The sequence below is a fragment of the Copidosoma floridanum genome, unplaced genomic scaffold, assembly GCF_036245765.1.
Source record: "Copidosoma floridanum isolate Cflo_tuat_1 unplaced genomic scaffold, Cflo_Japanese_pri ptg000012l, whole genome shotgun sequence".
Classification (NCBI taxonomy): domain Eukaryota; kingdom Metazoa; phylum Arthropoda; class Insecta; order Hymenoptera; family Encyrtidae; genus Copidosoma; species Copidosoma floridanum.
Genome location: NW_028321889.1, coordinates 5,563,094 through 5,590,729, shown reverse-complemented (window position 1 = coordinate 5,590,729; position 27,636 = coordinate 5,563,094). Strand labels below are relative to the sequence as shown.

The following is a 27,636-nucleotide window of genomic DNA, read 5'->3' as shown; positions in this document are numbered from 1 at the left end:
CACTAGAAACAATTGAATATAGTTGATATTCTTAGAATATAAAAGAAACAGTATTTATTTTTTAAATTTTCAATTATGTGTTTCATCGAATGCATACAACCGTGAAAACGTTATAAATATCAAAAATATAGTTATTAAATTAGGGAATATTGGCAAGGTAGTCTTTGACATTCGAGGGGTCCAGCCTTCTAAAACCATTGGCATCACAAATACCGACTTCAATATTATTTTCTGTCATCTGTCCCTCAAAGCCTTCCTTCAAGGTCAAAATAGCAGTGTGGACGGCATCATCCAGTTCAAGATCTTCACTGTAACGCTTTTCCAAGAATGTTTTGCCATTCACGTAATTCTTGCCCATTGCAGTGGCTTTCCAGGCAAAGTAGGCACCAGATGGATCACACTGGAACAGGTGGGGCTTTCCCTTGTCCCATCCACAAACCAACAGAGACACTCCAAACGGTCTCACGCCACTTTTGATCAAATCAAAATACGTTGTTCAAAGTTAAAAATAAATAAATAAACAATTGAGTGGAATAGCAGTTTTTAAAATTTAACAGATCCTCACCCAGACTGAGTATACTCTTGCATCAACATAGCAACACGATGTACAAGCTGGGCAGTGGGAATTTCCTCTTTGTAAACCAGATAGTATTGCTGGGCCATTTTACGTGCCTGCTTGACTAGCAGTCTGTAGTCAGGACCCATTCCACTGTAAACCATGCCAATGTATCTTGTGATCATTTCAACTTTCGACACACTGTGCTCATCATATAGAATTGATTTGTGTTTGTTCTCTGTCGCAAGCACAACACCATTTGCAGCCTTGATTCCTACACTAGGTGCACCTGCTGCCACCGCTGCCAGAGCATATTCAATCTGTACAAGCTTTCCGGAAGGACTAAAAAAAGTAGAAATAGTTTACTCTCAGCGATGTTTAAGAATAATGTTGACTTTTAAACGTCTAGTCAGCGGAAATTGATTTCCAGTTGTTAGAGTTAAGAGAATCATTGCCGTTAAATTAACATTATAAAAGTTAATGTGCTGCTACATGGCATTAAATCAAGTCGTCATTCAAATTTAAAAGGCACCAGAAGTTTTTGACTCTCTACTTGTAACCAAAATAGAATAAGCTATTGAAATAAACTTTAAACGAACAAATAATAATCAAGTCAAATATTTACAAAATACCAACTCGACGAATAATATTATATAAAATAATGCCTAATTGCAAATTAATAAAAGTGATTGTCATTCTAGGCTCTAGGTTATGTTGACAATGACTCCGTTTTCAATTCCTTACTAAATCATCTTTGCAAACACTGAATAAAATATGAAAACACCACAAGAAGAAAGAATGTAATTACCTGAAAGTCGTGAGCGAAAAACTGTAACGTTCAGAAGCCATGATTAAGAAATCTTTTCAGGAATTGTTAAACCGACACATAAAAGAAGCACCGATCTTTTTCGGCATCCAACAACAGCAAAGTGCGAGCACACTAAGTATATATATACATACATATATATACATATGTATGTTATATGTGTATAGAGAGACTACACCCGCGAAATATGAACGTTGTATCGATTGTTTGAAATTGCAATTTGCATGGTATTAAGTGTTTTTATTTTTTTATTTTTTAGAACGTTTTTACTTATGTTGTATTTCTCGTGTTTTTTTGTCACTTTAATTTGATTAATTGTGGTTTTTTGTTTCATAAAGAATGAAAATTTAATAAATTACACATACACGGATCGTGTTCTTTTTTTGTTGAAGGTGAGGTTAGTCCCATTATGTCGTCGTCTGCGATATGCGATTTGATATTTTTTTGTGAGATACACATTATGCGGTGTACACATAAATAATCCGTCTTTCGTGTATACATAGTGTTGAATTTAAGTGTTTAGGCTGTAAATATTTTCTAATTAAATGCTACGTTTAGGCAAACCTCAGGAACTTTTTAGTAGCGTTTTTTCAATTTGTAAGTAAAATTTGCTTCACTTTAAAAATTTTTCTAACCTGTGTTAAACATGTGTATATCTTATTTATCATTGCAATGTTTATTTCACATTAAATGATAGTTTCGTGCCATTACTTACGTCTATTTTTTTTTTTTAAATATATACTAAAAATTCATAAGTTGACTTATTACACACGATTGTTAATAATAATAAAATATATGGTTAAAAACTCCCAACATGTTTATTAATTTATGTATTCTATCGTTTTTTGATTATAGGTAAAAATTTAACTAGCACACTAGTCACTAAGTTGGATACAATGACAGAAACAAACGAAGCTTCTCAAGATTCGAGTCAAGCAGAAAAAAGACCTTTAGAAAATGAAAGCAATGGTGAAGCAAAAAAACAGAAAACAGAAAATGAAACTGTGCCTTTTGTCAGGATAAAAAGGAGAAACTTTGCAATGATGCTTGGATATCTTGGTAAAGATTATTATGGAATGCAAAGGAATCCGAAAATTGACACCATCGAAGAACAGTTGATAAAAGCAATGTATAAAGCCAATCTGATTACTTCCGAAGCTGTTGAAGTTATTCAAAATATAAATTTTCAAAGAGCAGCTAGGACGGACAAGGGAGTGTCTGCTGTCAGACAAGTTGTTAGTCTTAAATTACGTGAGTTGGGGTACATTTCGTAATTGTAGTATGGTACTATTTTCCATCAAGAAAAAATCATCACTCTCACTATGTTTGTACATTTCAGCTGAAAATCCATCTAAAGACAGTATAAACGAACATTTGCCCAAAAATATCAAGGTATTTTCTATAAAAAGAGTAACTAAAGGATTTAATTGTAAATCAAAGTGCAATGCACGTACGTATTCTTACACATTGCCAACCTATGCATTTGCACCAGAAAATTTGGAACTTTTTAATAAAACTCATGAAAGCATGGAGGAAAGAATAGCTGAGAGGATGGAAGCACTGTCTCTCATTGATGGAAAACCATTTCACGAGTATAGATTACCAAAAGACAAACAGGAACAAGTATCTGTATTACTGCAGAAGTTCAAAGGAACGAAAAACTTTCACAATTACACGACAAAAATGTAAGTTAAACATAATTGCTGGGTAATCCTGTGTATTAAAAGTAATAAATTTTTTTAAACGATTTACAGATTACCGTTAGATCCAAGAGCAAGACGTTACATTATGAATTTAGAAGCAGAAAAGCCTGTTATTGTTAACGACATGGAGTTTATGACTTTAAAAATCAAAGGCCAAAGTTTTATGATGCATCAAATTAGAAAAATGGTATCCATGGTCATTGCAGTCATGAGAAATATTGCGACAGAAGAAGATTTCAATCAATCTTTTAATACTCCAAAATATATCATCTCCAGAGCTCCAAGCTTAGGACTGATGTTGAATATTGTAAGTACAGGATTCCTGAATCTCGAAATTCAACTCTTATCATAACACAAATGGTATGTACAAAATGTTTGATTATCTCCAGGTACATTATGATTATTACAATGAAAGATATGGCAAAGACGGTCTCCACGAGAGGCTGGATTGGGCCGATTGTGAAGAAGAAATCCAAGACTTTGAGAAGAATTATATTTTAAAGGACGTTATTGATACAGAAATCAATGAAAAGTCGTAAGTTTCCGTTTGTTCAACTACCTTTTATCAGCAGTCAAGTGTTGTTGATCTATGTTTTCATTAAAATTGCGAAAACTTTTTTCCAGAATGCTTTCATGGTTGGCACAACTAAGCACGTCAGATTATGGACTGTGGGACGAGTCGAAAGCGGAGAACAAGGAAGAAAAAGAAGAAGGCCCATTAGATGATTAATAAGTTATAGTTGTTTTTGTCTACCGATGTTTTTTTTTTACACACCGAGAAAAAAAAAATATATATAATTATACATTCATCAGGGCGTATAACAATGTTTTCACCAAAACATATAGACTCTTACCATTAAAAATCATTGTGATTTCATTTATAGCAAGATCTCGTTCATTTGAACTGATGTGAAACAAAAATTTTGCGTCACGCGTTTACAAATCAAACGAGGAAACAATAAGGGAAGTTCACTGTTTATCCAACAAAAATTAAATAAACGCAAAAATGTTTCCTCCACACGATCGGTCAAATTTCGCCCCAAAAAAACGTTTCTCTAAAAAACATAGGTAAATTTTATTCTTTCCTCGAGTGCTCCTTTCTCTTATACTTTCAAAGACAACAAATTTCTGTACGAATAACGATACAAAAAATCCAAACATACGTATATAATATCAACCCAAAAAAAACTTTCGCTCGTTATCGGCGCTGATCGGTAGTGCGAAAAAAAAAAAACGCGCCGCCAGAGCTCTCCTCTACTCTTCCCGGGCGGAGATATATCTCTTTCCTCTCGCGGATATGCAGAGCCACGGCCGATTGCGCGCACAGTGAGTTTACCGAGGCCGACGTGGGAAAGTGCGCGCTTGATCAAAGTCTTCGGGTGGCACGCGCTGCTGAAGTGGCGTGTAAGAGGTGTCGTTTGGAAGTAAGGAAGTCAAATAAACTGCGGTATGGCGCGCAACTGCTGCTGGCTCGCCCTGATTTTTCTAACGCTACTCGGTTAGTCGCCAATTTCACTTTTAACACACATCTCCCTAGTTTTCTCCCCGAAGCTCTTAATACCGATTACACGATGGTTGACGATTTTACGCGTATACCATCGGTATGATTATTGGGTACCGATATGCGTCGTTAACACGCGGTAACGCATCATCGATTTCGCACGACTATCGATCTGTACTAGCATTAAACGTTGTTTACGTAAACGAGGAAACTTGAGGGGGGGAAAAAAAACACTGTTGCATTTCAATGTCAATCAGATCGAAGGAAAATGATGGAAAATCGCGAGAGGGGCGTCAAAAATATTCAGTGACATATTGATCACGCGGTCTAATGACTAAGTAAGTGTAAAATCTCTCGCGAAACTCATTCGCTCGGTTATATTGCGTATGTGCGATTATAGTGGTCGCAGATTACACACATCGGCAAGGAAATCCCCCGTTGGAGGCACAGTCCACGTGGTAAACAACGGTATCTGCCTGTAAACGAGAATTTTCGGTTTTTGCAATGTGGAAAACTACCGTGTACGCTATGATACATTTGTTACATGAAAAAAAAAAAAAGATTTTTTCATCGATCCAAAGACGCGATAAAGTAATCGTCGCACGCGTATACATTATCCTCGGGTGTATGATATTCTTTTAGAGTATATGTTAGCACAACTGTTATGTGAATCAATACTTTGCACAAATCAGTTTAATTTTGCGTAAGTAATTCGATAACGATTGAATTTTGCGTTCATCACAAGTGTGCTTGTACATTATTCGGATGTACGTGAGATTGTTTCACCGTGAAGTTTAAGCAAACATGGATGAGTTCTGGTACATACCTCAAAGTCACAAAGTCACAAAGCGTATGGTCGATTTCATTTTTTAAATACTTTTTTTTTTTTGTTTTTTTAATTATTTTTCCGTTACAAAGATTTTCGATGTATTGAAATTTAAAAAAAATCGATAGTGGGGTCGATCGAGGGTCACCCCGATAAGCCGCGATTTAGACTCCGAATGCGCGTGTCGCCTTGGACTATTAATGCGTAATTTCTCAAATCTCACGAAGAATGCAATACAATTAATGATGATGAAAAAAAAAAAAAAAAAAAAAAAAAGATGAAATTCGTCTTATGCTCGCGCAAAAATCTCCTGGTCTTACACGATCTATATACATGTATAACGTTTTTTCCCCGCAGTAGGCGTCAGGAGCCAACAATCTCGGGGCCAAAATTTACAAGCCAAATGCAGGTAAGAGCCCGTACCACGAATTATCTAAAAAAAAGGTACCTATATAAAAACGTGCAAACTGTAACAATGATTGCATGGTTCAAAAAAAAAAAAAAAAGCACCCGGCAGTTTCGCTGCACGAGTGGCCAGTGCATAGCAAGCGACCGCGTGTGCGACGGGGTGACCGACTGCAACGATGGCTCGGACGAAACCACCCAGGAGTGCCAAAACTCGCCGCCCTGCAGTTCTCGCAACTTCCGTTGCAGTTACGGTGCGTGCGTGGATGGTAACGCGCGGTGCAACGGTCGCAACGAGTGCGCCGACGGCAGCGACGAGCTCGACTGTCAAAAGATCGCTCCGAGCTCGGGCGCCATCGACGGCGGCTGCAAGAGCAACCAGTTCAGGTGTAAGAGTGGCCAGTGCATCGCCAGGACCGAGCTATGCGACGGCACCGTCAACTGCAGGGACAGGTCCGACGAGACCGTCGAGGCCTGCAGCGATTTCGTGTGAGAAATCTTTTACTCAGCTTCTCGGGTTTTTTCCCTCGATTTCCATTCTTATACCGATCAACTACACAGAGGGTTTTTATTTTCGTTTTCAAGTACAGACTTTCGGGGCTTATGTGCATTTACCGTGTGCACAATACATGTATGAAACAACAGTCAAAATTCAAAAGATCGTTTTTTTTTTTTTTTTTTTTTTTACACACGTAAAAAAGTGCATCGTTTAAAAACGGCACACGCGAACGTGAATCATAAATGAACCAAATAAGTACTCATTGTTGTTACAGCTGCCCGGGTTATACGTTCAAGTGTCGATACGGTGCCTGCATAGACGGCAATCTCAAGTGCAACAACGTCATCAATTGCGCGGATGGTTCGGACGAGGACGCCGAGCTGTGCGGCCGATCGAAGCAGGGAAACAACGGCAACAGCAATGGGAAAGATGAAGACCAGAAGGGCAAAACCGAGCGGCCCATTGATGTGGTGACACCGAGACCAACGTCGCCGCCAAAGGAACTTTGCAACATACCCGACCAGCCCGAGCATGGTGAATGGAAGCTGGAGGGCAGTCTCTGTCCCAAGGGCACCGAGTGCTCTCTTCGAGAGGGAGTCAAACAACTCGATCCCGGTACTCAGTTGGTGTTCCGGTGCAAAGCCGGGTACAAGCTCAACGGGACGAAGGATGTCTTTTGCGGACTGCAGGGCAGGTGGTCGACCATTCCCAAGTGCGAGATGATCAAGTGCCCGGCCCTCAGTTCCGCGGCGTTGGAAGCCAGGTGTAAATTCGAAAACGAGTGGGTGTCCTGCGAAAATCCCGCGCCCATTAGGACGATAGCGGAGCTCAACTGCCGAAACAGCTACCTGCCCGAGACTACGGATCTCACGAGGCGAGACAACGTCAAGTGCAACTCTGCGGGAGAATGGGAGCCCAAGCCCATGAAGTGCGTCTCGGGTACGTATACGCGTGTGGGTGAAAAATAAGTAGTTTGATTTTTCTTTGTTTCGATGGTTTTCAACAGTCTGCGGGGTACCGTCGAAAGTGAGCGGCAAACCGTTGATCGTTAACGGCACGACCGCTGACGTCGCCGAGTTCCCATGGCACGCCACCCTCTACAAGGCCAAAAACACCGAGAAACAGTTCATCTGCGGTGCGACGATCATTCGCGAGAATCTGCTCGTCACCGCGGCCCATTGCATCTTCGACGAGGTGAGAAAAACTGTTGACTCGCCGTCCAAGTATTTCGTTGCGGCGGGCAACGTGTTCAGGGACTACGACTTTGAGCTGCACGATCCAGTCACGGTTAAGAAGGCCGCGGTAATCAGCTCTTACGTATATCATCACATCCCCAAATGCTGGATTTTTCCTTCGTAACGCCATATGCTTTCTCGTTAGGTGAAAAACATATACGCCGTGTGCAATTATCTGGGCCTCGAGGGCAACTACGCGAGCGACATCGCCATACTAGAGGTCGACAAGCCCTTTGTTTTCAGTTCAATCATAATGCCGGTTTGTCTCGACGTAAGTGTAGTCGGGGACCAAGCTGCCTTAGAAGCTGGAAACTTTGGTAAAGTAGCCGGCTTCGGTAGGACTGCCATGGGCGACTCGAGCTTCATCCTCCAGACGATATCCGTGCCGTATATCCCGTTGAACAAGTGCAAGTCGAGCAGTCTCGCGTCTGACAGTGTCAAGTACATAACCATCGACAAGTTCTGCGCCGGGTACTCGAACGGTGAGTGTGTGCAAAATAAATAATTGCAAAGTTTTTTTTTTCTTTTTTAAGCATATAAAATTTAAAATTTTAATAAATCGTAGCTATACAGGAGTAATATTCCATTATACAAACAAACAACGTGATCCTCCGTTTATTTACAGGCTCGTCGGTGTGCGATGGAGACAGCGGGGGTGGCCTCGTATTCAAGACGGACAACAAGTGGTATTTGCGTGGCATCGTGAGCGTCGGCATTGGCGCGACGAAGATCGGAGCTGTGCGAACCTGCGACAGTTACGCGTACTCGCTGTACACTCGAGTGTCGAGTCACATGGAGTGGATACAGGATGTGATACTGCGCGTCGAAACCAAGAAGCCGATGAAGAGCTGCTTGTGAACACAGTGTGCTTGTGTCGCAACGTGATGAGGCCTGCCAACGAGATCATTTGATGGTGGATTCTTGGGTGTGCTTTTTTCGTATCGTTAAGATTCGCTGAAAAATTTCGAGATGGACAATCTTTGATGTTTGATTTTATTAAAAGTCTGAGGCAATCCAAAGCTAATGATCGTTCCGAACAAAGTTAATTTTTTCGATGGAATGAGATTACTTTTTAGTTTACGGAGAAAACTTGAAGACTGACAATGTTTTGCTTTCGATTTTCGATCAATAAAATGACTTGAAAGTTGAATGTCTGACGTATTATGTTTTATTTACCTTGACGATGTTTTTCCTCAATCCCCAATGAATTACGTTTGTGACGGATGCAGTTCTTTTGTGAATGTATTTTTCGGCAAAGATACATCTGTAAAATAATACAAAGATTTTTTTTAAACTTTGCTCGTCAAAAAAGCATGTGTCATCATTTTATTAATTATATATGGTTTACCTTGTAAACCTAAAGCCGACAAATTTGGTAATTGTGCAGAGTCGAACGTTTTATCAAAACTCTTTTCGAAGTCGTTGTTGTCGTCTAAAGCCAATATGTCGGCTAATTCTTTTTCCAACTCTGAATCTGATTCTGAAGTAGTACTGATGGGTTGAGCCATGACACTCTGCACTTCTTTCAATTCGTCGAGAACCTAAAAGGTAAAATGAATTATAATTCAATTTCCGTAACAAAGATAAGAAAAACAAAATTGAACAATTCATTACCTCTGCCATATTATCCATGGTGTCAACAACATTATCTTCAGTCAAGCCGGTATCTTCAAACTTCTTCAGAGCGTTGCATCCAGCCTTGTAAGCAGCCAGAGTGTCGGTATCATACCTGGCATCATTGATTCTCACGAGAAGCCTCTGAACGTTGTGCAAAGCATTGCTTCTTTTCTCAAGACACTTGTCAAGCTCGTGCTTCTTCCGTAAGAAACTTTTAGCCACCTGTTTCAGTCCACCAGCCAATGATGATTTTGCCTTTTCAATAACCTCATTTCTTTCCCTTTCCAATTGTTCGACATTTTTTATGAGCATAAGTTCCTGTTGATGTAGTTTGTGTATACCTTCGTCGATATCTGTTATTTGTTCTACATTTTTATGGGCAATCTTGACAAGCATTTCATTTTTGTCATCATCCTGGCAATCTCGAAACGTAGCTCTTTTTGTGTTTCTCAGCCAAATGAGAGCCAGCTTGAGGTTGTTCTCTGTGATTTTGTTATTACCACTTTTTTCTCGACAATTTTTCAGCAGCTCTGACAGCGGCTGGAGTGTATTTTCCTTTTTGTTGTCAATTGTCGACAGCACTACTTCTGCCAGTTCCTTAACAGTTGCAAGGTGAACGTACTTGGTCCCTGGATCAATGACGGGTTCGGTCACGTAGTTTACTAATTTAGAGAAAGACCATGATATTGGTTTCCTCACAAGCATGTCAACAGTCCAGCCAGCCCATGAATTGCTCGGCTCTTTCAAAAAATCCGACTCCAAGATCACTTCCCCGTTTCTAAATGACGATTACAAAGTTTACCTTGTGATTCATGAGTGGATTTTACAAAACATATAAAATAATGAATCAGCTTACCTGTACAGCTCCTGCAAAACTGTGGACAAACAGAGTGCACTGCACCCATTTCTCTTGAAATTAGTATTCAAATCTGTCAAAGTGAAACTACAACAGGCATAGTAGTTTGTCCACGTTTTGATAAACTGGTTCCAGAACTTGTACTTGGAGTTCCAATCCTCGGGATTGACAGCTCGATTTCGGAATGGAGCATACAAGGATTTCATTCTTTCGTCTTGATTCCAGCATTCGGGTAGTAGGTTAGCTGGTACAGGTGTCTTGAAAGTTTCTGATGATGACATGTTGGCTACTTGTCTGTACCCAACGGTATATGCTAATAAACAATTGCAGAATTTGGAGATATCCGGACTTTTAATCAACTATTGCACCACATAGTTAATTAGTGTGGATATACTTACCTATACTTTCAATGGATGACGCAAGTCTGCAGCATTTACAGAAAGTTTAACAAATCAACAATTGTAACCCACAATTGAAAAAAACTTCTACGAAATTTCTGCTTTGGCACAAGACCCTGTGAAACTCACATGAAAAAAATTCGTCAGAGCGAAAGCAACACGCAAAAAAAAATATATATATATATATACATGTATATATATGTATACACACACACACTTAAAGTGCAGTCGTTTTGCCGTTTTCCAAAGATATCGGAGGTTTAAAACAAGACAACTTGGCAACTGTTAATAATTTTTTTCTACAAAATTTATGAGGGTTCAATTTAAAAAAACTGTGTAATGAGAGGGTGCATTTTTTGTTCTTTGTAACTGTAAGATTTTTTTTTTTTTTTTTTTTTTTCAATACTTTCTTGGGGGCTGGGGGAGAGGGGGTGCAGAACAGCAATGAGCAATCAACAGCAACAGCTGACTCGCTGACTGGGCACTGACTAGTTGAGCACTGACGGTCTCAAGTCTCAATTCGTTCGGCGACGGTCACTTTATCAATTTATCACACATAACATATGCAGTATATGCACGTTGTTGTGTGTCGGCGCGGGTTGTGTGTGAGTGACACACTCTTTTCTCGGGCGAAAATGGCGATCCGTCTGCTGAGAATCAACTCCGCCCTGCGGAAAATCGCCGACAGGAATGGATACTGTATGGTGAGTCAATTGATTCGGTGTACCTTGTGTTCTGGGTTATCTAAAGGACATAGACGCGGGCTAATCTGGGGCTAAGGGTGGTCCGTCAACAGGGCCTATTTGACGGCAGCCTTCCTTACGTAATGTCGCACAGTAGCTCAGATTTTGCACGATTTACCGGTTTTTGGCATTTTATTTACATTGATGTGCGTTGGGCACTTTGTCCTGGGTCTTGTCGTGCGTCAGCGATGACCTTGGAAGCTACCTTGGCAGCCCCGTCTACCCTAACCTACAGCCCTCTCCTCTGCAGAGTTTCTTGGGACTAATTTTTATTTGTTATTCGATTCTGCAGGTATCCAAGCAATGGCGATCGACCTTAGCTTCGCCGAGTCTCAAGGAGGCACTGATCAACCAGCCGCCAACCAGAGTGTCAGTCCTCGACAATGGCATGAGAGTGGCTAGCGAAGACAGCGGTGCTGCAACAGCAACCGTTGGTTTGTGGATTGATGCTGGAAGTCGATATGAAACGGACGAGAATAACGGAGTGGCTCATTTTATGGAGCACATGGCTTTCAAGGTATGTAGCTGTTTGTTTACTTTGATCTCTGTGGGATAACAGAGAGTGTTTTCTCGCAAAGCAGTGAATTTCTTTGTACTAGAGACTTAATTATTGTTAATCCAGGGCACAGCCAAGAGGTCCCAAACCGATCTCGAGCTGGAGATTGAAAACATGGGTGCTCACTTGAATGCCTACACAAGTCGGGAGCAGACGGTCTTCTATGCCAAATGCTTGACACAGGATGTGCCCAAAGCTGTGGAAATCCTTAGTGACATCATTCAGAATTCCAAGCTTGGAGAGAGTGAAATCGAGAGGGAGAGAGGTGTCATCCTCAGAGAGATGCAAGAAGTCGAAACCAACTTGCAGGAGGTGGTGTTTGACCATTTGCACGCCACAGCCTATCAGGGAACATCTCTTGGCAGAACAATTCTTGGACCTACTGAGAACATCAAAACCATCTCCAAAAAGGATCTTCTCCACTACCTGAAGACCAATTACGGCCCTCCCAGATTTGTCCTTGCTGGAGCCGGTGGTGTCTGCCACGAGCAACTCACTCAGCTGGCCGAGCAGCACTTTGGCAAAATGACTGGACCCGTTTATGATGAGATCCCACCAGTCAACTTGCCTTGCCGCTACACAGGTTCGGAAATACGTGTTCGCGACGACTCGATGCCCCTCGCCCACATTGCCCTAGCCATCGAAGGTAATGGAACAAACGTGGCCTAGCAGAGTAGTGGATGCAGAGTGTATGAAGCTTATTTACATTAATCAACAGGTGCCGGCTGGTGCGAAGCCGACAACATTCCCCTCATGGTAGCCAATACCCTGATGGGAGCTTGGGATCGGAGTCAGGGTGGTGGTTCCAACAACGCCACGAATCTCGCCAGAATCGCCGCATCTGGTGAGCTCTGTCACAGCTTCCAAAGCTTCAACACGTGTTACAAGGTAACAATGAATAATTTCTTTTTATTGGTTGAGAAGTAAAAAAATTTCCTGCTTTAAATTATTGTTTTTCATTTCTTGTTAGGATACCGGATTGTGGGGCGTGTACTTTGTTTGCGAGCCACTACAGTGCGAGGATATGGTCTGGAACATCCAACAGGAATGGATGAGAATTTGCACGTCACTCACTGAGAAGGAAGTCAGGAGAGCAAAGAACATCCTGAAGACGAATATGTTACTTCAACTTGACGGTACCACCGCCATCTGCGAGGATGTTGGCAGACAGATGCTCTGTTACAACCGACGAATTCCCCTTCACGAGCTCGAGGCCAGAATAGACGTAAGTTTCGTCAAATGTCCATGTCCACCCTAATTTACGTGTTTGCATTATGTTTATAAAAATCTTTATTTTCAGAGCGTTACGGCTAAAACTGTTCAAGAGGCAGGTATGAAATACATTTACGATCATTGCCCGGTTGTTGCAGGAGTTGGTCCAATTGAGAACTTGACCGATTACAACGTTATCAGAAGTCAAATGTACTGGCTGAGATATTAAATGCATCTTTGTGAAAATTGCTCAACCATTACCATTTGTTATAGACGTATTCGATTAAGACAGTGAAAATTGAATTATTTAAGTAGTAATTTAATTTATAAAGCGTTAATTTAACAACCGATTCTGCAACTACGCCCTAGTTTTATCGTATCGCGTGATTTAAAAAAAAATAGTCGAGTATAAAAATTATCGAACGTGCAACAATGTACTACGACGTCGATATAAATCAATAATGAAAATCATAATTTTTTTCCACTGTTAATCTTGTAAATAATCTCAAGTTAATGAAAATAAAAAACAACGTTGCTCTTAACTGATGTTCAATAAAGTCATTTTTTGTTATTAATTGCAAAAAATTTTATTACATTCTCATTCTTAAAATTATTTGTCTCATACAATGCCCAATAGAACTAACTGTAAGATAATACTGACTAGATAGTAATACCTAATATCTAGTAGTATCTAATATCAAAAATTTACAAATAGATCTAAAAAAAATACTTGTAAATAACGTTGAAAAAAATTGCCAAACCTTATACAGATAACAAAACAACAAATCCTATGGCAGTCAATAAATTTGTAAATGCTCGCATCTATATACATTTGTAAGAGAGATTCGATATCAATTATCTATCCTATCTATCAACGAGACGCATCAGAGAAATGCAAGCGAAACGACTATCTTCTCGATTTCGATGGTACCGCGTCTTTACACACTTTTTGGGTCATTTCGGCTAGTGGCTCCAATTCCTTATGACTTATTAAATTAAATTCCGTGATGAAATAGTAAAAGTGTTTATAACACGTGTTGACGTGAGGTTCGGCTCCAATGAGTATTATTCTGTCGAAATGATGAATGTAGACATGAACAAACACTCTGAACAATCTTGTCAGTATTTTTCGACATAGCGGTATAAAAGTCTTGGGAAACGGAACATCTGCAAATAATAAAATTTAGTTAAAAAAAAAAAAAATAATAGAAATAAACAATTTCAACTAGTAATAATAGTACTGTAGGGATAAGTATTTACCTGTTGACACGGGGAAGAGAGCCTCGTTGTTAATTTGAGTCTCGACCCAATCCATTAATAAAGACACGTACTGCGGCGCGGACAGTGCCGTTGGTTTCTTATACTTGTCACCGTCTGCCCATAAGTATTCAAAGCGGGAACCACCGCTCATTGTTGGACAGGAAGTTGAGTCACAAAACTCACATATTGTACCATAAATGAGATTAATTCTATTGAAGAAATCCACAACTGCAAGCAATACAAGTGAGTGTATAAACACAATGCGCTGTGTCGTTAACTAAATAAGACGTGAAGTTAAACAAAGAGGAAAAAAAATCACGCCACCGCACTGTTTCATTTATCTATGTTTGAACTCATTATCGTCACGTTAGAGTTGATAAGTGTGTGCGCGCTGAAAAATCTCAAGTTTTTATTCAACAAGTAAAATGTTTATAAAAGAATTTAACGCGATGGATGGTCAGTTGCATAACAATGTTAAAAATGTTGCAGTGGCTGGGGGACCTGGATTCTAAAATTAATGCCATCAACTCGCGAAGGGGAAAAACACTACGCGGCAAATAATTACGGTAGACTGTACTTATTATCCCTGTAGAAACTTTTTTGGTCTCTCGTAAATCTTTCACTCGGAACAAAACAGATACGCTTTATTGCCACGTTTTATCGGTAAACTCATTAACTGTCTAGTTAAATTTCAATACGAGGAAACTAACTGATTGTGTAGGTGGGCTTGAAAAGTGAAAAACTCACCGTGCACCGCGATCCAGTCGTTCAGATCTTCCCCCGGTGGCAATTTCACGACGTTGCGCAAATTTATTCCAGAATTGAGAGACGCCTGGGCTTGTTTGTAAAGCGAGTACCTCATGGTACCTTGGGCCAGCTTCTTCTTTGGGCGAAAGGTCTGACAAAAATGCAAAACAGCGATATTATCATTCAATCTGGGCAATTTTCGGCAATTGCAAAAAACCACTGTCCTCGAGTGAAAGTGAAAAATAAATCAAATAAAAAAGTGAAGACGGACGCGTAAACGGGGATTAAAAACCACCCAAAACCAATAAACGCTGCCACCCCAGGTTATGACCCTTACCACCCTCGAGTATTATATAGGGTGAGAAATGGAGATGGAAAACAAACCTTTCCCTTTTGAAAAAACTCGACGAAACCACTGAGTGACATTTGACACAGTTTACTCTTCTTCGAACCAATGTTTGACACTCGTCCTCCACGAGATTTTGTTGTGATTCTTTCGTAAAGAAAAAAAAAAAAAAAAAAAACAATCTTTCACCAAATAGAAAACTGCACTAAACGCGTGTGCCCACTGCCCACAGCTTCTACCTCACACCTCAGTATACAATTCACAACTAACACTTGACTTGACCACGATGATAACAAATTCTTCTGTTCGTCGTTTCTCTCCTACACGCACACAGTTACACACCCCACCACCAGAGCATCGCTAGCGTCACGTCACACATGGACGACTGACGCGAACGATGCAGATATGGACGCACGAAGAAGGAAGAGAAGCATAATTATAAGTATCAGGCCAAGTTTGTCAAGGCTTCTTTTTTTTTGTTTTTGTAGTAATATTATACACCTTATATATACATGCGTACAGCAAAGGTACAAGTATAGTTGCAACACCCTGTAAGAGGAAATGAATTTCCGAACGCGGGTTTGCTTTATCGAGCGTCTCCTCCACTTTTGTGATGTACATATAGGTATATTATTATAATACTCCCTCTCTGTAGTCTGTACTAGTTTGCCGCCGCCGTGAATTTTCGTAAGCTAACTATTTTTGGCGATGCCTACGCTATTATCGTATATATAGCTTTACGTTTGTCTCATGGTTCAATAGAATAAACAAAATTTAAAAAATTCGACGCGTTAACATTTTTGTGGACGTTACACGTAGATAAGTGTTTATTCCATGATACGAATCGTCAAAAACTATTACTCGAATGATAAAAGTTGTTTTCCTTGGAATTAATTTTATTTGAACAAATTAACTGAAGTAAATCTTCTTTTCCTACCTCGGGCGTTTTTTTAAGGGTTCGGGTGTGCCCTCGGTAGGAAAAATAGGGTGCGCTCTCCCAACCAGGGCAAGCACAAGGAGTCCTGGATATATATAGATATATGCGTACGACATGTGCCACCAGGTCTACGAAAACTACCATTTCTTGGAGCAATTAACTTTTCAATTTTAAACTTTTTATCAACGGGCGATTAAAAAACGATTACCTATGCAGGAATATTTCATCTAGAAATTCAAGTGTGTATCATTAAAATGTCGAGTACGTCAAGAGATTCCTCACATACACATATGGAGCAATAAGCCGAAAACTTTTACTTTCTATCCCCAGGCGCTGTATTTTACATTATGCCAGAAATTAAAGTTAATTTAAATAACTTTGATTGGATAGAAAAAAACGTACGTTCACTGCGATGAAAAAAAAAAAAAAAAAAAAAACTTCATACACCAAAGATTCTCAACCAAAGTTAATATCAAAAGCACAAAAATGTAATTCACTGCCGAAAGAAATTGCCAACCCGCCATAACTTTTGCCAAAACTCCCTTTATATATACCTGCATCCATAATGTATGCACACCTCAGCCTCACATAGCGTAGATGATTTACAGTTAGCGTTAAATAAAGCATGAATAAGATATATATATGCTCACCAGCCGTGTAAAATTCATCGATAGAGCAATATATATTATATATATAAGAGAGCCCCAGCCGGTCTTTCATATCGCCGGTTGGACCATTTCGCACGTGCCCATTTCGCATCACTATACAGATCCGCTTCTTGTTAGAATTACGCATGATGATGCCCCCCGGAAACTCGTTTATCGATAATAAAGAGCATCGCTCCATCATCTTCTGAAGAAAAAAAAAAGATTTGAAAAACTTGCAAGTCGAGCTTTAAAGCTCAAAGTTTTTAATAGGGTTAGAAAAAAAAGGGGGGGGCGAATAAGTTGCCGATAAATCAAGTACTTGTTAATGCCTAACGGAGAAGTTCGTACCGCACCCACGCAGTGGCGCCTTCGTGCTAGTAACCATATATATATATATACAAAATACGATAGTGTTGTATATCTTTAAATCCACACACACGCGTGCGCGACCGCGCTCACATCAGGGCAGCTGCGAGGAGGAGGAGGAGGAAGCCGGAGGGCAACTGTTGCTGCACTCGACGTCCAACTGTTCGAGGCTTCGCGTCGACGCTCTCTCGCGGCGCAATACCGAGCATCGCAGTTATATATATTATACCCTTTATTTTCGTTTGTCGCGTTTTTCTTCCTCCGTTGTTCGTTCATTTGCTCCAAATTGGTGGCTAAAGCTCGCCGATTCGCGGTTAACGGTTACAAAGTAACGGTCACTCGGGTGGGGGGGAAAGGGCTGAGCCCCCTTTTTTTCGAAAAACACCCCGTGGCGAGTTGACAAATTTTTGTTTTTCCGGTCACTGTACTTACGCGCGCGCCGCGATATAAATCCATTCGGCTGTGCACGATTGTGTTTGTGCATCGAAACATATAAATATATGTATGTATATACATACCAAAAAAAAGGGGCTCCCTGCAACGATGTGTTGATTGTGTGCTTATTTACTATTGCTGTTGTCAATTGTGCTCGTTAAATGTGCAACTGTGCGTAAAGTGCCTTTCTCAGGAAAAAAAAAAAAAAAATTACACAGTGGCTTATTTCCCGTACAAATAAACTTGTGACTGTTGTGGGGTAAGTAACAGTGATTAGGGGGACCATCCGATCGTGTAGATAATTACATGAATGAAGAAAAAAAAAGGACCGGAGCTGCCGGAAGGCAAGATTGAAAAATAAAATATTGGTGACAATAATAATAACAGTGTTGTCGATGATAGACGAAAAGGGGCTGCCGAGCTTTATTTTTCAGTGTAGCCCGGTTGGAAAGTAAAAAAAAAAAAGAAAAAAAAACCGGTGAGTGTCTCCGGTCGTTTGTGCCTGTGAACAAGCGTAACGGCGGTAAGTCGTAGTGGCGCATATAGTGTAGAAGGAGAAGAAGAAAGCGACGAGGAAGAGAGAAGGGCAAGGAACTCGCGCTCGACCGCGCGCTAGAGGAAGAGGAATATAATTAGAGATAATAAAAAAAAAAACAACAACAACAACAAAAGGATACACACACACGAGCCCCGCGTGCGACGCGTCACGTATACTTTTTTTTATTCATACGTGAGTAATTGCTTTTTTTTTTTTTTTTTGTTTATACCATCATTGTTATATTCATCGAAAAAAATGCGATTTGCGCTCGGAAGAAAACATAAAAAGCGTCGCGGTGACAGATAGCGTCGGAGGGGGGGAGAACCGCTGTTTTGCACACAAGCGAAAGACCCGAGCTTTATTTTAATAAGCTCGAACCGCTCGAATCGGCACTTTCGTTTTGGCCTCGCTCCGTTGTATTTGTGTGTATACCATATCGCGCTACACACACCCACTTCTTTGTCATCTTGTGTGCTTTGCTCTCTCTCTTTGGATTGATTCATCGGTTGGCGGATTATTTTTTAAATTCATCTTTCGCCATGTACACGCGTGTACCTTTTCCTTGCACTCGCACATGCCAGCCGATAAATCATTGCAAGTGGAGCCGACGAGCCGCTGCCAAAAGTGTTCGCGAATGATACGCGTTACCGAAGTAATGAAAATGCCATTGCACCGTGAAGAGAGAAAAAAAACCCAGAGATTCTCTCGTTTCATCGTTATCGAATTACATCGTGGCGTTTCAACGGCAGGCGAAATCCAATTACCGTCCAATCGTAGTCTAAATTAATTCGCGAACCGATAATATCTTCGGCTCAAATGGTATATTTATACGTTCAGTAACGTTGAAGCTGATGAAGAGCTGTAAAAGGCGCGTCGAAAAAGGAAAGTAAGAGAAAAAAAAAAAAGAGCGAGAGCTGAGTCGGAAAATCAAACAAACGCAAAAGCTCCGGCTGAGATCGGGAGCCACTGGCTCGCAGCCAGCAGTCGACTGCTCTCAATGACTCTTTTCCTGCACCCTCGCCCTCCCCGTCCTGCATATATGGTATTTATATATGCATGTGTATATACGCACAGCGTATAAGCTCTAGATTTGGGTTTCTTTTTTTTTTTTTTTTTTTTTTTTTTTCTTCGACGAGGAGATAAAAGAAGAAAAGATTGACCTCTTTTAGGGTAGACGTCTCGGTTGGGGAAAAAAGGGGACGAACGAAAGCGTGCAAAGAGCGCAGGAAAGGAGCGCCATTGGTGGGTACTTAAAAATTTTCTTGTTTAAGATAAAAGGCAGGTGGACGAGGAGGTGGAGGGACGAAAATAGATCGGCAGTGCCAGCGCGGGGTGGGGAAACTCGTGCTCATCACTTGGGCACGTGTATGGGTTGTACATGAATTTTTTAGCCCCAAGGGAGGGAAAAGTCGCGCGTGAGATGACGTCAAGGGCATTTTGCGCGATATGAGTCTTTTTTTTTTTTTTTTTTTTTAATTTTGTGTTGTTGCGAACACTGAGAAGTAAAAATTCTTACTTCTAGAAATCATTCATTTCAAACAAGAATATGTCCCTTTGTATAAAAAAATATTTTCTTGCTTCTGAATTTTCTCACTTTTTTTTAAAGTAAATAAAAGCACGGGAACTTGTATAGTAGTATTTTTTTTTTCCTAATTCACGTATTGCGCTTTTTCCTTTTTTTTTTTTTTTTAATCATGTTGAAAAAACTTGCCCGATTCGGTAACAAAATTCATCGTATCGCATACGAACGAGACGAAAGGGTGAAATTTTTGTTTAATTCATGCAAATAAGTACCGCAGAGTGGATCAACTGCGCATGCACGGTGTCACGTTTTCCATTTTTTTTTTTTTTTTTTTTTTTTTTCCATACAGAGATGTAGACGAGAATACTAATAACTATAGAGATGGGGTGTACACGTGGAACTTTTCAAAGTTCCCATCCACTCGAAAAGTTTTAACTTCAACTATAGCGCAAGTTGCGCGTCTTTGAAAATCGTGCGTGGACTGTCAAGACAAACGCGTTTCCGGAAATTTATTTTTATTTTTTTCCCCCATACAAAGCAACAATTTTAAACTCGATACATGACCCCCTCTTTGTTACGCGTATACATATGTATACCTCGTGCACGTGTCGGTTTTATTTTTTCCTTTTTCCATCCTTCGGATCGAGTTGTCCAGCCACGCGAGCGTAAAATCGCGGCTTGCGCAATTCTCGCAACATAGGATGCAGCTCGTATAGTAATGAAAAAAAAAAAAAAAAAGGTTGCATCATTATACGATTAAATTATAAAAACAAGTACCTTCGTCGTTCGGACGCGATGATCGATCGCGATTGACCGCATATGCGCCGAATTGATTATCGTCAATCAAAACAAATCAACGATGCGAATTCTCTCTCGAGTTTATTGTCGTTTTTTTTTCTGCTTACGTCTGTCTTTTGGGTTTCGACGAAACGACGAGATTTTCAATTCTAGAGTAGATGAAACGAAATTAGGTATACACAGCAGCTAATAGTACCTGCTTTTGAACGCACCATAAAATGCATGTACACGAATAAAAAAAAAAAAAATCATCATTTACATTGGGGTAAAAAGTGAGCTTATGGTCGCGTTCACCATAATTGCAGTACAACGAAAAAGCACGGTCACGCGATATAAGCTTCACTCGGAATGACAATAACACTATACGTATCCGTTTCATACGTACATTATACACACCGCACGCGCCTCGTATATACACGTATATATATGTATGTATCAAGTATCAAACGCACATTTTTTGTCCTTCCTCCCTTCGTGTGTATATACCTACACACGTATACCCCACTAATCCACGTCCACACATGTACAGCGACAAAGAGCTTTGCTCGTACAATGTATACGCAAGTCAAACAAAAATATATAGTGCAAGGGAGAAGGATACGCCGGAAACACACGAGCGGGTGGAAAATATATTGTAAGGCAGTTATACGCGAAGCGCGGGGCTGTGCACCGGACACGGTGAGCGTGTATGTACGATACCAAACGTTGGTCCACAGCGTCGAAAAATCCCAGCTTGACGTCTCGGTCCTTTTTTACCTTAAACCGATGACGATCCTCGTCCATACAAGATAAACAAAGAGATATCATGACGGTGGGACGGACAAGTGAAGCGAGTGACAAAAAGCGTTTAATTTTGCTTCTTCTTCCTTTACCCAACGAGCGAAGGTTCCCTCGAGCAAAAGCTCCCCCGTGCCCCCCTCCGGCTACTGGCATTTAATTAATTACCACCGACGCATCGAAGGGCTTCCTCTTTTCTCGCGATGTCGACAGTCGGCTAATTGATCGAGCACTCCCCTCCTTCTCTTGCCCAGCCAACCTCCACTGCAGGCTTCCCTCTCTATTCGTCGATGGCCGAGTTCCTAACTCATCGTTGTACTTGCTCGTTACCTCATATACGTATACTCGTGATTATTGAAATCATCAATGTCCCTCATTAAAATCGACAAGGGCGTAACTGTACGCTTGTGTTACGTTTACTGGTTCGTTTGCTCCAAACGAATCGAGTCGATGATTGGCCTCCCTTACTTTTCAGCTCGCAGTTTGCAAACACCACGATACCTCTGGACCGTCACTTGGAATATTGCCCTTTGCATACTCCAACTCTCTCTCTCTCTCTCCCTTGCCATGTTGTTGGCTCCTTGTTTGCCACCACATTTATGTGTACGAGTTGGTGCCGTTATTGGGTTATTGGGGGTGGATTGTCCTGTATCTTTGATTTTTCAACGCTATTCGAATATTATATAGCTCGGGATGCAAAAGTATAACTTGAAATAACAATTGTTGTGGATGATGTTGTCATCATTGTTTTTTTTTTTTTTATGGGATATGGGATAACACGTATACCCTAAAATCAAAGGATCGTCTCCCCAATGGGCACATTATGTATATATCTGTATCTATTTACTCGTTGTTTCGAACCGTTACACATGTGCGTATCACTTTAACAAATACAATGCTACTTGAGCACTTGAATCGTTTGAATTTTCAAGCAGTTGTAATATGTGGTGCGGTTTGTATCAATTGGAGCGATGAAAAAAGAGTTGCACTCGTGAATCTCGAGTAGATGCGTCCCGGTATAGTAAGACACAAACACGTACGGCTCTTCTACATAGTCGCGGTCTTTTCTACTTACTGTACTCCAACATCCGTACGAGATCGGGGAAAAAGTCATATTTCTTCAAAAAAAAAAAAAAAAAAAAAAAAAAAATCGACCATTCCAAGGTACACCCATAGCTCACACGAGGCGTACGTCCTTATTAATTTGTCAATCAAGCCTCTTCTTGGCTCTTTAAACCACCGCAGCATGGGAGGAAAAAAAGAAAAGAGCTAAAGAAGGGGAAGAAGAAAAAGTGCAGGCGCAGTAGCCGCGCGGCCCACTTTTTTTAACCCATCCCCCGTCCATCTATTCTCACGCTACCGTTCCAGATACAGGCACATACATATACATATATCCCCCAATACCCGAGCGTCTCTTCTTCTCGGCTTATACTATCCGAAACTTTCAATCTGTCCTGGATTTTGTCCCCGCGTGCACTCATCTCCCCCCCCCGCCTACAATACGCCACACTATAACGTATCACCACCACCAACAGCTCGTAAAACTCTTCCGGCCTCATCTTTCATTCTCTCCTTCCTTTCTTCTTTTCCGCTCTAATATTACCCACTGCATATACAGCTGCAATACATAATTATGTACACGTATATAATATGTAACAGGTATACCTGGGTGTTAAATCATAACGCCACAATGGGGTGTGTATATGTATATATATATACACCTGTACACGCAATGGTATATCACTACTCATTTCGCTACAAAGGGACAAAACGCTCGCGCGCGCGTGTCGATACTGGAGCTAGAAACTCTATATATCTGTCTCGCGCGCACGTCCTTAAAAGCTTTCTCGCGGGAACAATGAGCCCCCCCCCCTCCCCCACCACACACACACGTGCTCGCCTACAAGAGAAAAAAGGACGTATATGTGTACATGAAAGGTGTACATGTGTACAGTCGTGGCTGACGACCCGGTGTGTATGTAGTCGAAATCGGGGGTGTTAATAGTGTGGTTGTTAACCGGTCGATGAACGAGCTTCGACGCCCACCCCCGAAACATTATTACGTTGCTGCTGCTGCTGCTGCTCAACTGTACCAACCCCGTCCTTTTTTTTTTTTTTTTTTCTTCACGTCCAGTTCTTCGACACTCAACTCTTGGTGTGTATACAAACAGGCGAACCTTCGCTGGTTTTCCCTCGCTTTCGAGTTTCCGTGTCAAGGTAACCGATGCGCACACATCACTACTACGCGAAATTCGAGCTTTTCCTCGCACACCTACGCGCGCGAGAGCCCCCTTTAGAATTCCAACGGTCGAAAATACCAGCCGAAAAAGTATGGATTCCTCCCTCCCACCCTTGCGTTTTTTTTTTTTTCCGGTCGTGACCGCGGGCGCAAGAGTACTGATTCCAATTGTTATTTTTTTATCTGTTCAATCCAGCGAGCCTGTATAATCGGTTCTTCGAGCGTCGTTATCACCGCGACTCCCTTCCCCGAAAAATCGTTATCGTATCGGCCGGCACTTTGACGCACAGTTCGGTCGAACTCCCCTCGGCCAGGAATAGTCTCTCGTTTCACCGGGACCACCGCCGAGATTTTTTTTTTCCTTCGGAATCTCCAAAACCGAGCCAACTTGTGCAAGTCGTTCGCGGAGCGGGAAAAGTATAGGAGGGGCCTCTCCGATAATGTGACCTCGAACTCGGACCACCTTCGAAAAAACAAACTGTGACGGGTGGATGTATATTTTATGAAAAGTGTCCGTCAAGAGAGAGAGAGAGAGAGAGAGAGGAGGTGGGCTTAAACTGACATCCATCCGATCGTTTATCGTTAGGGTGGGAGGGGGGTGCTTGCAAGCTCGATTGGCTTTTGCTTTTGAAGGGCGAGCGATGAATCTAGCTGGTGTTTTAGTGGCGAGCGATTTTTCAAAGGATATATATATATATATATATATATGTGTGTGTACTTGGTTTGCAAAATGATAGATCGTCGGGAGGTTTTACCTGGAAAGTAAGTGCGGCCCGGGAAATGAAAACAACAGCGTTAATTTTTTCTTCTTTTACGGAATGGATGCCGGTCGGAATTGGGTACAAGTACATATGATTTTTTTACTGAAAAAATAATTCCATTTCGTTATGGATGTGTTGATTTTTGCAAAAAAAATTTAGACGTAAAGTAAATGGAAGTCAAAGTGTTTGAAAAATTTTTCAAATAGTAACATATAATTGTGCCCAAGTCTGAACAGTGAGTATTCAAAAAATAATTTTTTCTTTTTTTTTTTTTTACCGATTTAGAAATAATAACTTAATTGTCGTCATCATCATTAAGTTTATCTCGTTGCGCACGATTACGAGCGTATACCTACATCTACTACGCGCTGCAGGCTCTTCTCTTTCCAAGAAAACGTGTTTTATTTTGGTACAAGACTCTAATCGTCGGCATTAATTTGAAAATTATGAGAATCAGCGGGTAATCGGGCGATGAATCAGGTGATTCCACGTACATTTTGCGTAGTCGAAAATTGGAGTGTAACATGAAGCATAAATTTTCGCATACTCGAGACGTAAGTACGTGATGTGGTGGTTGTTTTTCGACAAGGTATATACATTGGATTTCTCCCGATTTTTGCGGAGATATATTTCCATGCGGATCACCTCAATCTCGAGTTTTTCATCGGCGAACATTGTCGGCGGTAAAATTTCCAAAGCGATTTTTCGACGAGGAAAAATGACTTTCCATCCGCTCCGACACAAAACCCGATTAACTCTTCGATTTGTTGTACGCTTCGTTTTTTTTTTTTTTTTTTCTACATCGATCTTTTCCCCTTTCTCTCTCGCCACACTCGTTTTTTTTTTCCCGTATTTGAACGATAAAATTGACGTATAAATCGTCACTTGGTGATGGATTTTTGTAGAAATTTATTACACCAGTAATACTTACCACGCACACGAGCGATCCAAAAATTGCGCGTGCGACAACTTGTTTGCCCGAAATAACTGGCACTTCTTTCAAACCTGATTTTTTTTTTCGTCGTCGTCGTTGTCGTCGTCGTCGTTTCTTTGTATGCCTAAGAAATTTTTTTTTTTCTCTCACATGCTTTACCGAAATGAGAAACGCTACCAAACTTGACAGATTTTTATCTTTCTTACTTTTACACTTTAACAAATTTAACTCGGCAAATTGCATTTTGTACAAGACTCTTTTGTACATTTTTACTTTTAAGAATGCAATGCAAAACACCTTTTTGACTACTATCTTCAAAACTTTCCCCCCCCCTCCTTTTTAAAGCACATTACTTTTGCAGAAAAAATAAAATTTTCTCCCTACTGTAAGCTGCAACAAATTTCATCGTAAATTATTGTAAAAAGAGTACTTTAACCCGAAGTCTGTACATGTGGTATATATATATATTACACGCATCGACATCCAAACACGAAACCTGCCAAGCAAACATCACCTCTCATTTTTGGCAGCCCAGCCCACCGATTTGAATCGCCGATTAGCTCACCTTGACCCACAGCTCACTAGTACTGTGTCCGACTCGTGATTTTTTTTTTTTTTTTTTTTTTTTTTCGTGCTCCCGACGATGACGCCGACGAAAATTAATAGCTTCGGGAGCGAAACAAGAGGCGGGACTCGAAAAATAAGTCAACACACCACCGGAGACGGGGGCCACCGAAGTGAGCAAAAAAATAAAATCTCATATCCTGCAGCCAATCGCTTTTTCCTCCTCTCTCGGGCCGCATTTCCATTTCCACGACCCAAGGAGAGAGTAACCTCTCCGCGGCGGGAAATTTACTCAGCCGCCTATAAATATATATATATACGCTTCACTGTGGGGCCGGTGTGTTTTTTCAAGCGCAATTACGCCCGCCATACCCGCCGATATGATGGGGAGGACTGGAAATTCGCGTTTTTTTTTTTTTTATCGACCAGTCGCCGTTGTCGTGGCTTTTAGCGAAGAAAAACGGTGTTTGCCGCGTGTGACAACTCGCGTCGATTTATTTGTATACTTTCCCGCTCATTTTTTTGACACGCGCGAGGAAATGGCGCAAGTTTTTTCTCTCCGGGGTATAATACAATTGTTTTGAAAAAAACAGAGCAATAAACAACGATATTTTACAATGGGTGGGCTTTTATTAATGAAAAAAAAAAAAAGAAAAAGAAAAGAAATACGACGTTGATAAGATAATGATCGGTGCCTCATTTTTTTGTTTTTTTATTTCAGTGCTAAAACTTGTTTATTTAGCCGCGGATGAAAAGGAAAAGAAGGAAACCGACGTAAAAAAATAAAAAAATAACAAGCTCGTCGAGTAAATTTATTTTGACGTTGAAAAATTGAATTTCTCCGCGGCGCGCGCGTGCTAAGATTGATATTTTTTTCAATGGAAAAACATCTGAACGTGGAACCAAAAGAAATTGAATCCCGCATATCTCCGAGGTTTGTTTGCAACAAAGCACATTTTTCATGCGAATAACTGTGAAAAAAAAAAAAAAAAAAAAAAAAAAAAAAAAAAAAAAAAAAAAGATAAAAAAGGCACACAGAGATCGCCTCCACCCGTGACAGAGTGAAGGTCTCGATTTTCTACATATTATACACGAGATAGTGCAGGTACTGTATACGTATAATGTCTCAAAGTGATCGGTTTACCGAAGAAAACAAGATTACTTGTCGACGCTCTGTTCTTCAAGACGTTGCACGTACACGTATACTTATTAAACGGAGGGAAGCTCAGACAAGGGAGAAGCCGAGTATATTACGTGCAGGGGTGGTAAGGGGTGATAAAAATCGGGTGCAGATACCTGTATCGGTTTATTAGATTTTCCGCGAAACGTGAGATAAAAAAGGCGTCAGCTTAAAGTGTACGTGTTTGTGTGTGTGTGTGTGTGTAAATAAAGTACGCGCGAGGGTATGGGCCAGTCGTTGTGGAAGTCTTACAAAACCGGGATGCTTACGTGTTCTACGGTTTCTTCGCCGGATACGCCCCAATGCACTTGAACAAAATCTAAAACATCCATATACGTACACATCAATGTCGCGCTATATACTCGATATTCAAACGATTTGTGTACCTACGAAATGTCGATCGAATAAATTGTTGATAATCATACGGAGTAGTGATCAATTTTTACTTTTTGTACGCACTATTTTATGATTATTAGTGAAAAATCACGAGTTGCAATTTTAAGTTTTGAGGGTAGGGCGTTGGAATAAAAAAAACCGTTGAAAATGTATGTGAAGAGTAAGGGCAAAGAGGATGTATTTACATGAAGGATATCTCGAGGAAAAGAAGCGAAATAATTGGACTTTTCCGTGATGTGCGGTAAAATTAAAGAAG

General features: G+C 40.7%; 6 protein-coding genes across 8 annotated transcripts in view; 3 read left to right on the top strand and 3 right to left on the bottom strand.

The window, feature by feature from the left end:
* Positions 1-17: 17 nt before the first annotated feature.
* Prosalpha2 (proteasome alpha2 subunit) lies at positions 18-1,480 on the bottom strand. Its single transcript, XM_014364565.2, has 3 exons — positions 1,365-1,480; positions 566-898; positions 18-470 (listed from the first exon to the last, which is right to left on the bottom strand). The coding sequence occupies exons 1-3, from the start codon at positions 1,403-1,405 to the stop codon at positions 140-142; spliced, it is 705 nt and encodes a 234-aa protein (XP_014220051.1). The 5' UTR covers positions 1,406-1,480; the 3' UTR covers positions 18-139.
* A 360-nt stretch (positions 1,481-1,840) lies between these two features.
* On the top strand, positions 1,841-3,894 carry Pus1 (Pseudouridine synthase 1). Its single transcript, XM_014347759.3, has 6 exons — positions 1,841-1,979; positions 2,238-2,633; positions 2,722-3,067; positions 3,137-3,392; positions 3,475-3,620; positions 3,710-3,894. The coding sequence occupies exons 1-6, from the start codon at positions 1,928-1,930 to the stop codon at positions 3,813-3,815; spliced, it is 1,302 nt and encodes a 433-aa protein (XP_014203245.3). The 5' UTR covers positions 1,841-1,927; the 3' UTR covers positions 3,816-3,894.
* A 1,993-nt stretch (positions 3,895-5,887) lies between these two features.
* On the top strand, positions 5,888-8,701 carry LOC106647925 (coagulation factor IX). Its single transcript, XM_089590488.1, has 5 exons — positions 5,888-6,306; positions 6,591-7,255; positions 7,323-7,618; positions 7,697-8,033; positions 8,177-8,701. Exons 1-5 carry the CDS (start codon positions 5,888-5,890, stop codon positions 8,407-8,409), a joined length of 1,950 nt encoding a protein of 649 aa, XP_089446614.1. The 3' UTR covers positions 8,410-8,701.
* Positions 8,088-10,926, bottom strand: LOC106647926 (charged multivesicular body protein 7). 2 transcript variants are annotated; one of them, XM_089590327.1, is made up of 7 exons: positions 10,912-10,926; positions 10,423-10,546; positions 10,025-10,337; positions 9,166-9,946; positions 8,900-9,092; positions 8,728-8,815; positions 8,088-8,505 (listed from the first exon to the last, which is right to left on the bottom strand). In XM_089590327.1, exons 3-6 carry the CDS (start codon positions 10,303-10,305, stop codon positions 8,760-8,762), a joined length of 1,311 nt encoding a protein of 436 aa, XP_089446453.1. In that variant the 5' UTR covers positions 10,306-10,337; positions 10,423-10,546; positions 10,912-10,926; the 3' UTR covers positions 8,088-8,505; positions 8,728-8,759. The 2 variants fall into 2 exon arrangements, with proteins under 2 accessions (XP_089446453.1, XP_014219986.2); XM_014364500.2 differs by lacking the exon at positions 10,912-10,926 and having other exon boundaries at positions 10,423-10,575.
* An 86-nt stretch (positions 10,927-11,012) lies between these two features.
* On the top strand, positions 11,013-13,475 carry UQCR-C1 (Ubiquinol-cytochrome c reductase core protein 1). Its single transcript, XM_014347809.3, has 6 exons — positions 11,013-11,126; positions 11,458-11,682; positions 11,788-12,367; positions 12,440-12,609; positions 12,692-12,946; positions 13,022-13,475. Exons 1-6 carry the CDS (start codon positions 11,058-11,060, stop codon positions 13,160-13,162), a joined length of 1,440 nt encoding a protein of 479 aa, XP_014203295.2. The 5' UTR covers positions 11,013-11,057; the 3' UTR covers positions 13,163-13,475.
* A 12-nt stretch (positions 13,476-13,487) lies between these two features.
* Mob3 (MOB kinase activator 3) overlaps positions 13,488-27,636 on the bottom strand; it is a 31,365-nt gene continuing 17,216 nt past the window's right edge. Inside the window, exons 1-4 of one of the 2 annotated variants that reach the window (XM_014347811.3) lie at positions 15,325-15,682; positions 14,941-15,091; positions 14,194-14,421; positions 13,488-14,100 (exon numbers count right to left, since the gene is read on the bottom strand). In XM_014347811.3, the coding sequence (XP_014203297.1) occupies positions 13,841-14,100; positions 14,194-14,421; positions 14,941-15,091; positions 15,325-15,366 (681 nt within the window). In that variant the 5' untranslated portion in view covers positions 15,367-15,682 and the 3' untranslated portion in view covers positions 13,488-13,840. Of the gene's footprint in view, positions 14,101-14,193; positions 14,422-14,940; positions 15,092-15,324; positions 15,683-27,636 lie in introns of those variants that run through there. The other variant, XM_089590337.1, reaches the window with a different exon arrangement.

Coding starts and splice junctions, on each gene's coding strand:
- Prosalpha2 (XM_014364565.2), bottom strand. CDS start 1,405: ATGGCTTCTGAACGTTACAGTTTTTCGCTCACGACTTTCAG. Junction 899..1,364: donor TTTTCGCTCACGACTTTCAG/GTAATTACATTC, acceptor TACTTTTTTTAG/TCCTTCCGGAAAGCTTGTAC. Junction 471..565: donor CAAGAGTATACTCAGTCTGG/GTGAGGATCTGT, acceptor TTTGATCAAAAG/TGGCGTGAGACCGTTTGGAG.
- Pus1 (XM_014347759.3), top strand. CDS start 1,928: ATGCTACGTTTAGGCAAACCTCAGGAACTTTTTAGTAGCGTTTTTTCA. Junction 2,634..2,721: donor AGTTGTTAGTCTTAAATTAC/GTGAGTTGGGGT, acceptor TGTACATTTCAG/CTGAAAATCCATCTAAAGAC. Junction 3,068..3,136: donor CACAATTACACGACAAAAAT/GTAAGTTAAACA, acceptor AACGATTTACAG/ATTACCGTTAGATCCAAGAG.
- LOC106647925 (XM_089590488.1), top strand. CDS start 5,888: ATGATTGCATGGTTCAAAAAAAAAAAAAAAAGCACCCGGCAGTTTCGC. Junction 7,256..7,322: donor GCCCATGAAGTGCGTCTCGG/GTACGTATACGC, acceptor GGTTTTCAACAG/TCTGCGGGGTACCGTCGAAA. Junction 8,034..8,176: donor CTGCGCCGGGTACTCGAACG/GTGAGTGTGTGC, acceptor GTTTATTTACAG/GCTCGTCGGTGTGCGATGGA.
- LOC106647926 (XM_089590327.1), bottom strand. CDS start 10,305: ATGTCATCATCAGAAACTTTCAAGACACCTGTACCAGCTAACCTACTA. Junction 9,947..10,024: donor GTTTTGCAGGAGCTGTACAG/GTAAGCTGATTC, acceptor ATCGTCATTTAG/AAACGGGGAAGTGATCTTGG. Junction 8,816..8,899: donor GTCGGCTTTAGGTTTACAAG/GTAAACCATATA, acceptor ATTATTTTACAG/ATGTATCTTTGCCGAAAAAT.
- UQCR-C1 (XM_014347809.3), top strand. CDS start 11,058: ATGGCGATCCGTCTGCTGAGAATCAACTCCGCCCTGCGGAAAATCGCC. Junction 11,683..11,787: donor TGGAGCACATGGCTTTCAAG/GTATGTAGCTGT, acceptor TTGTTAATCCAG/GGCACAGCCAAGAGGTCCCA. Junction 12,368..12,439: donor CATTGCCCTAGCCATCGAAG/GTAATGGAACAA, acceptor ATTAATCAACAG/GTGCCGGCTGGTGCGAAGCC.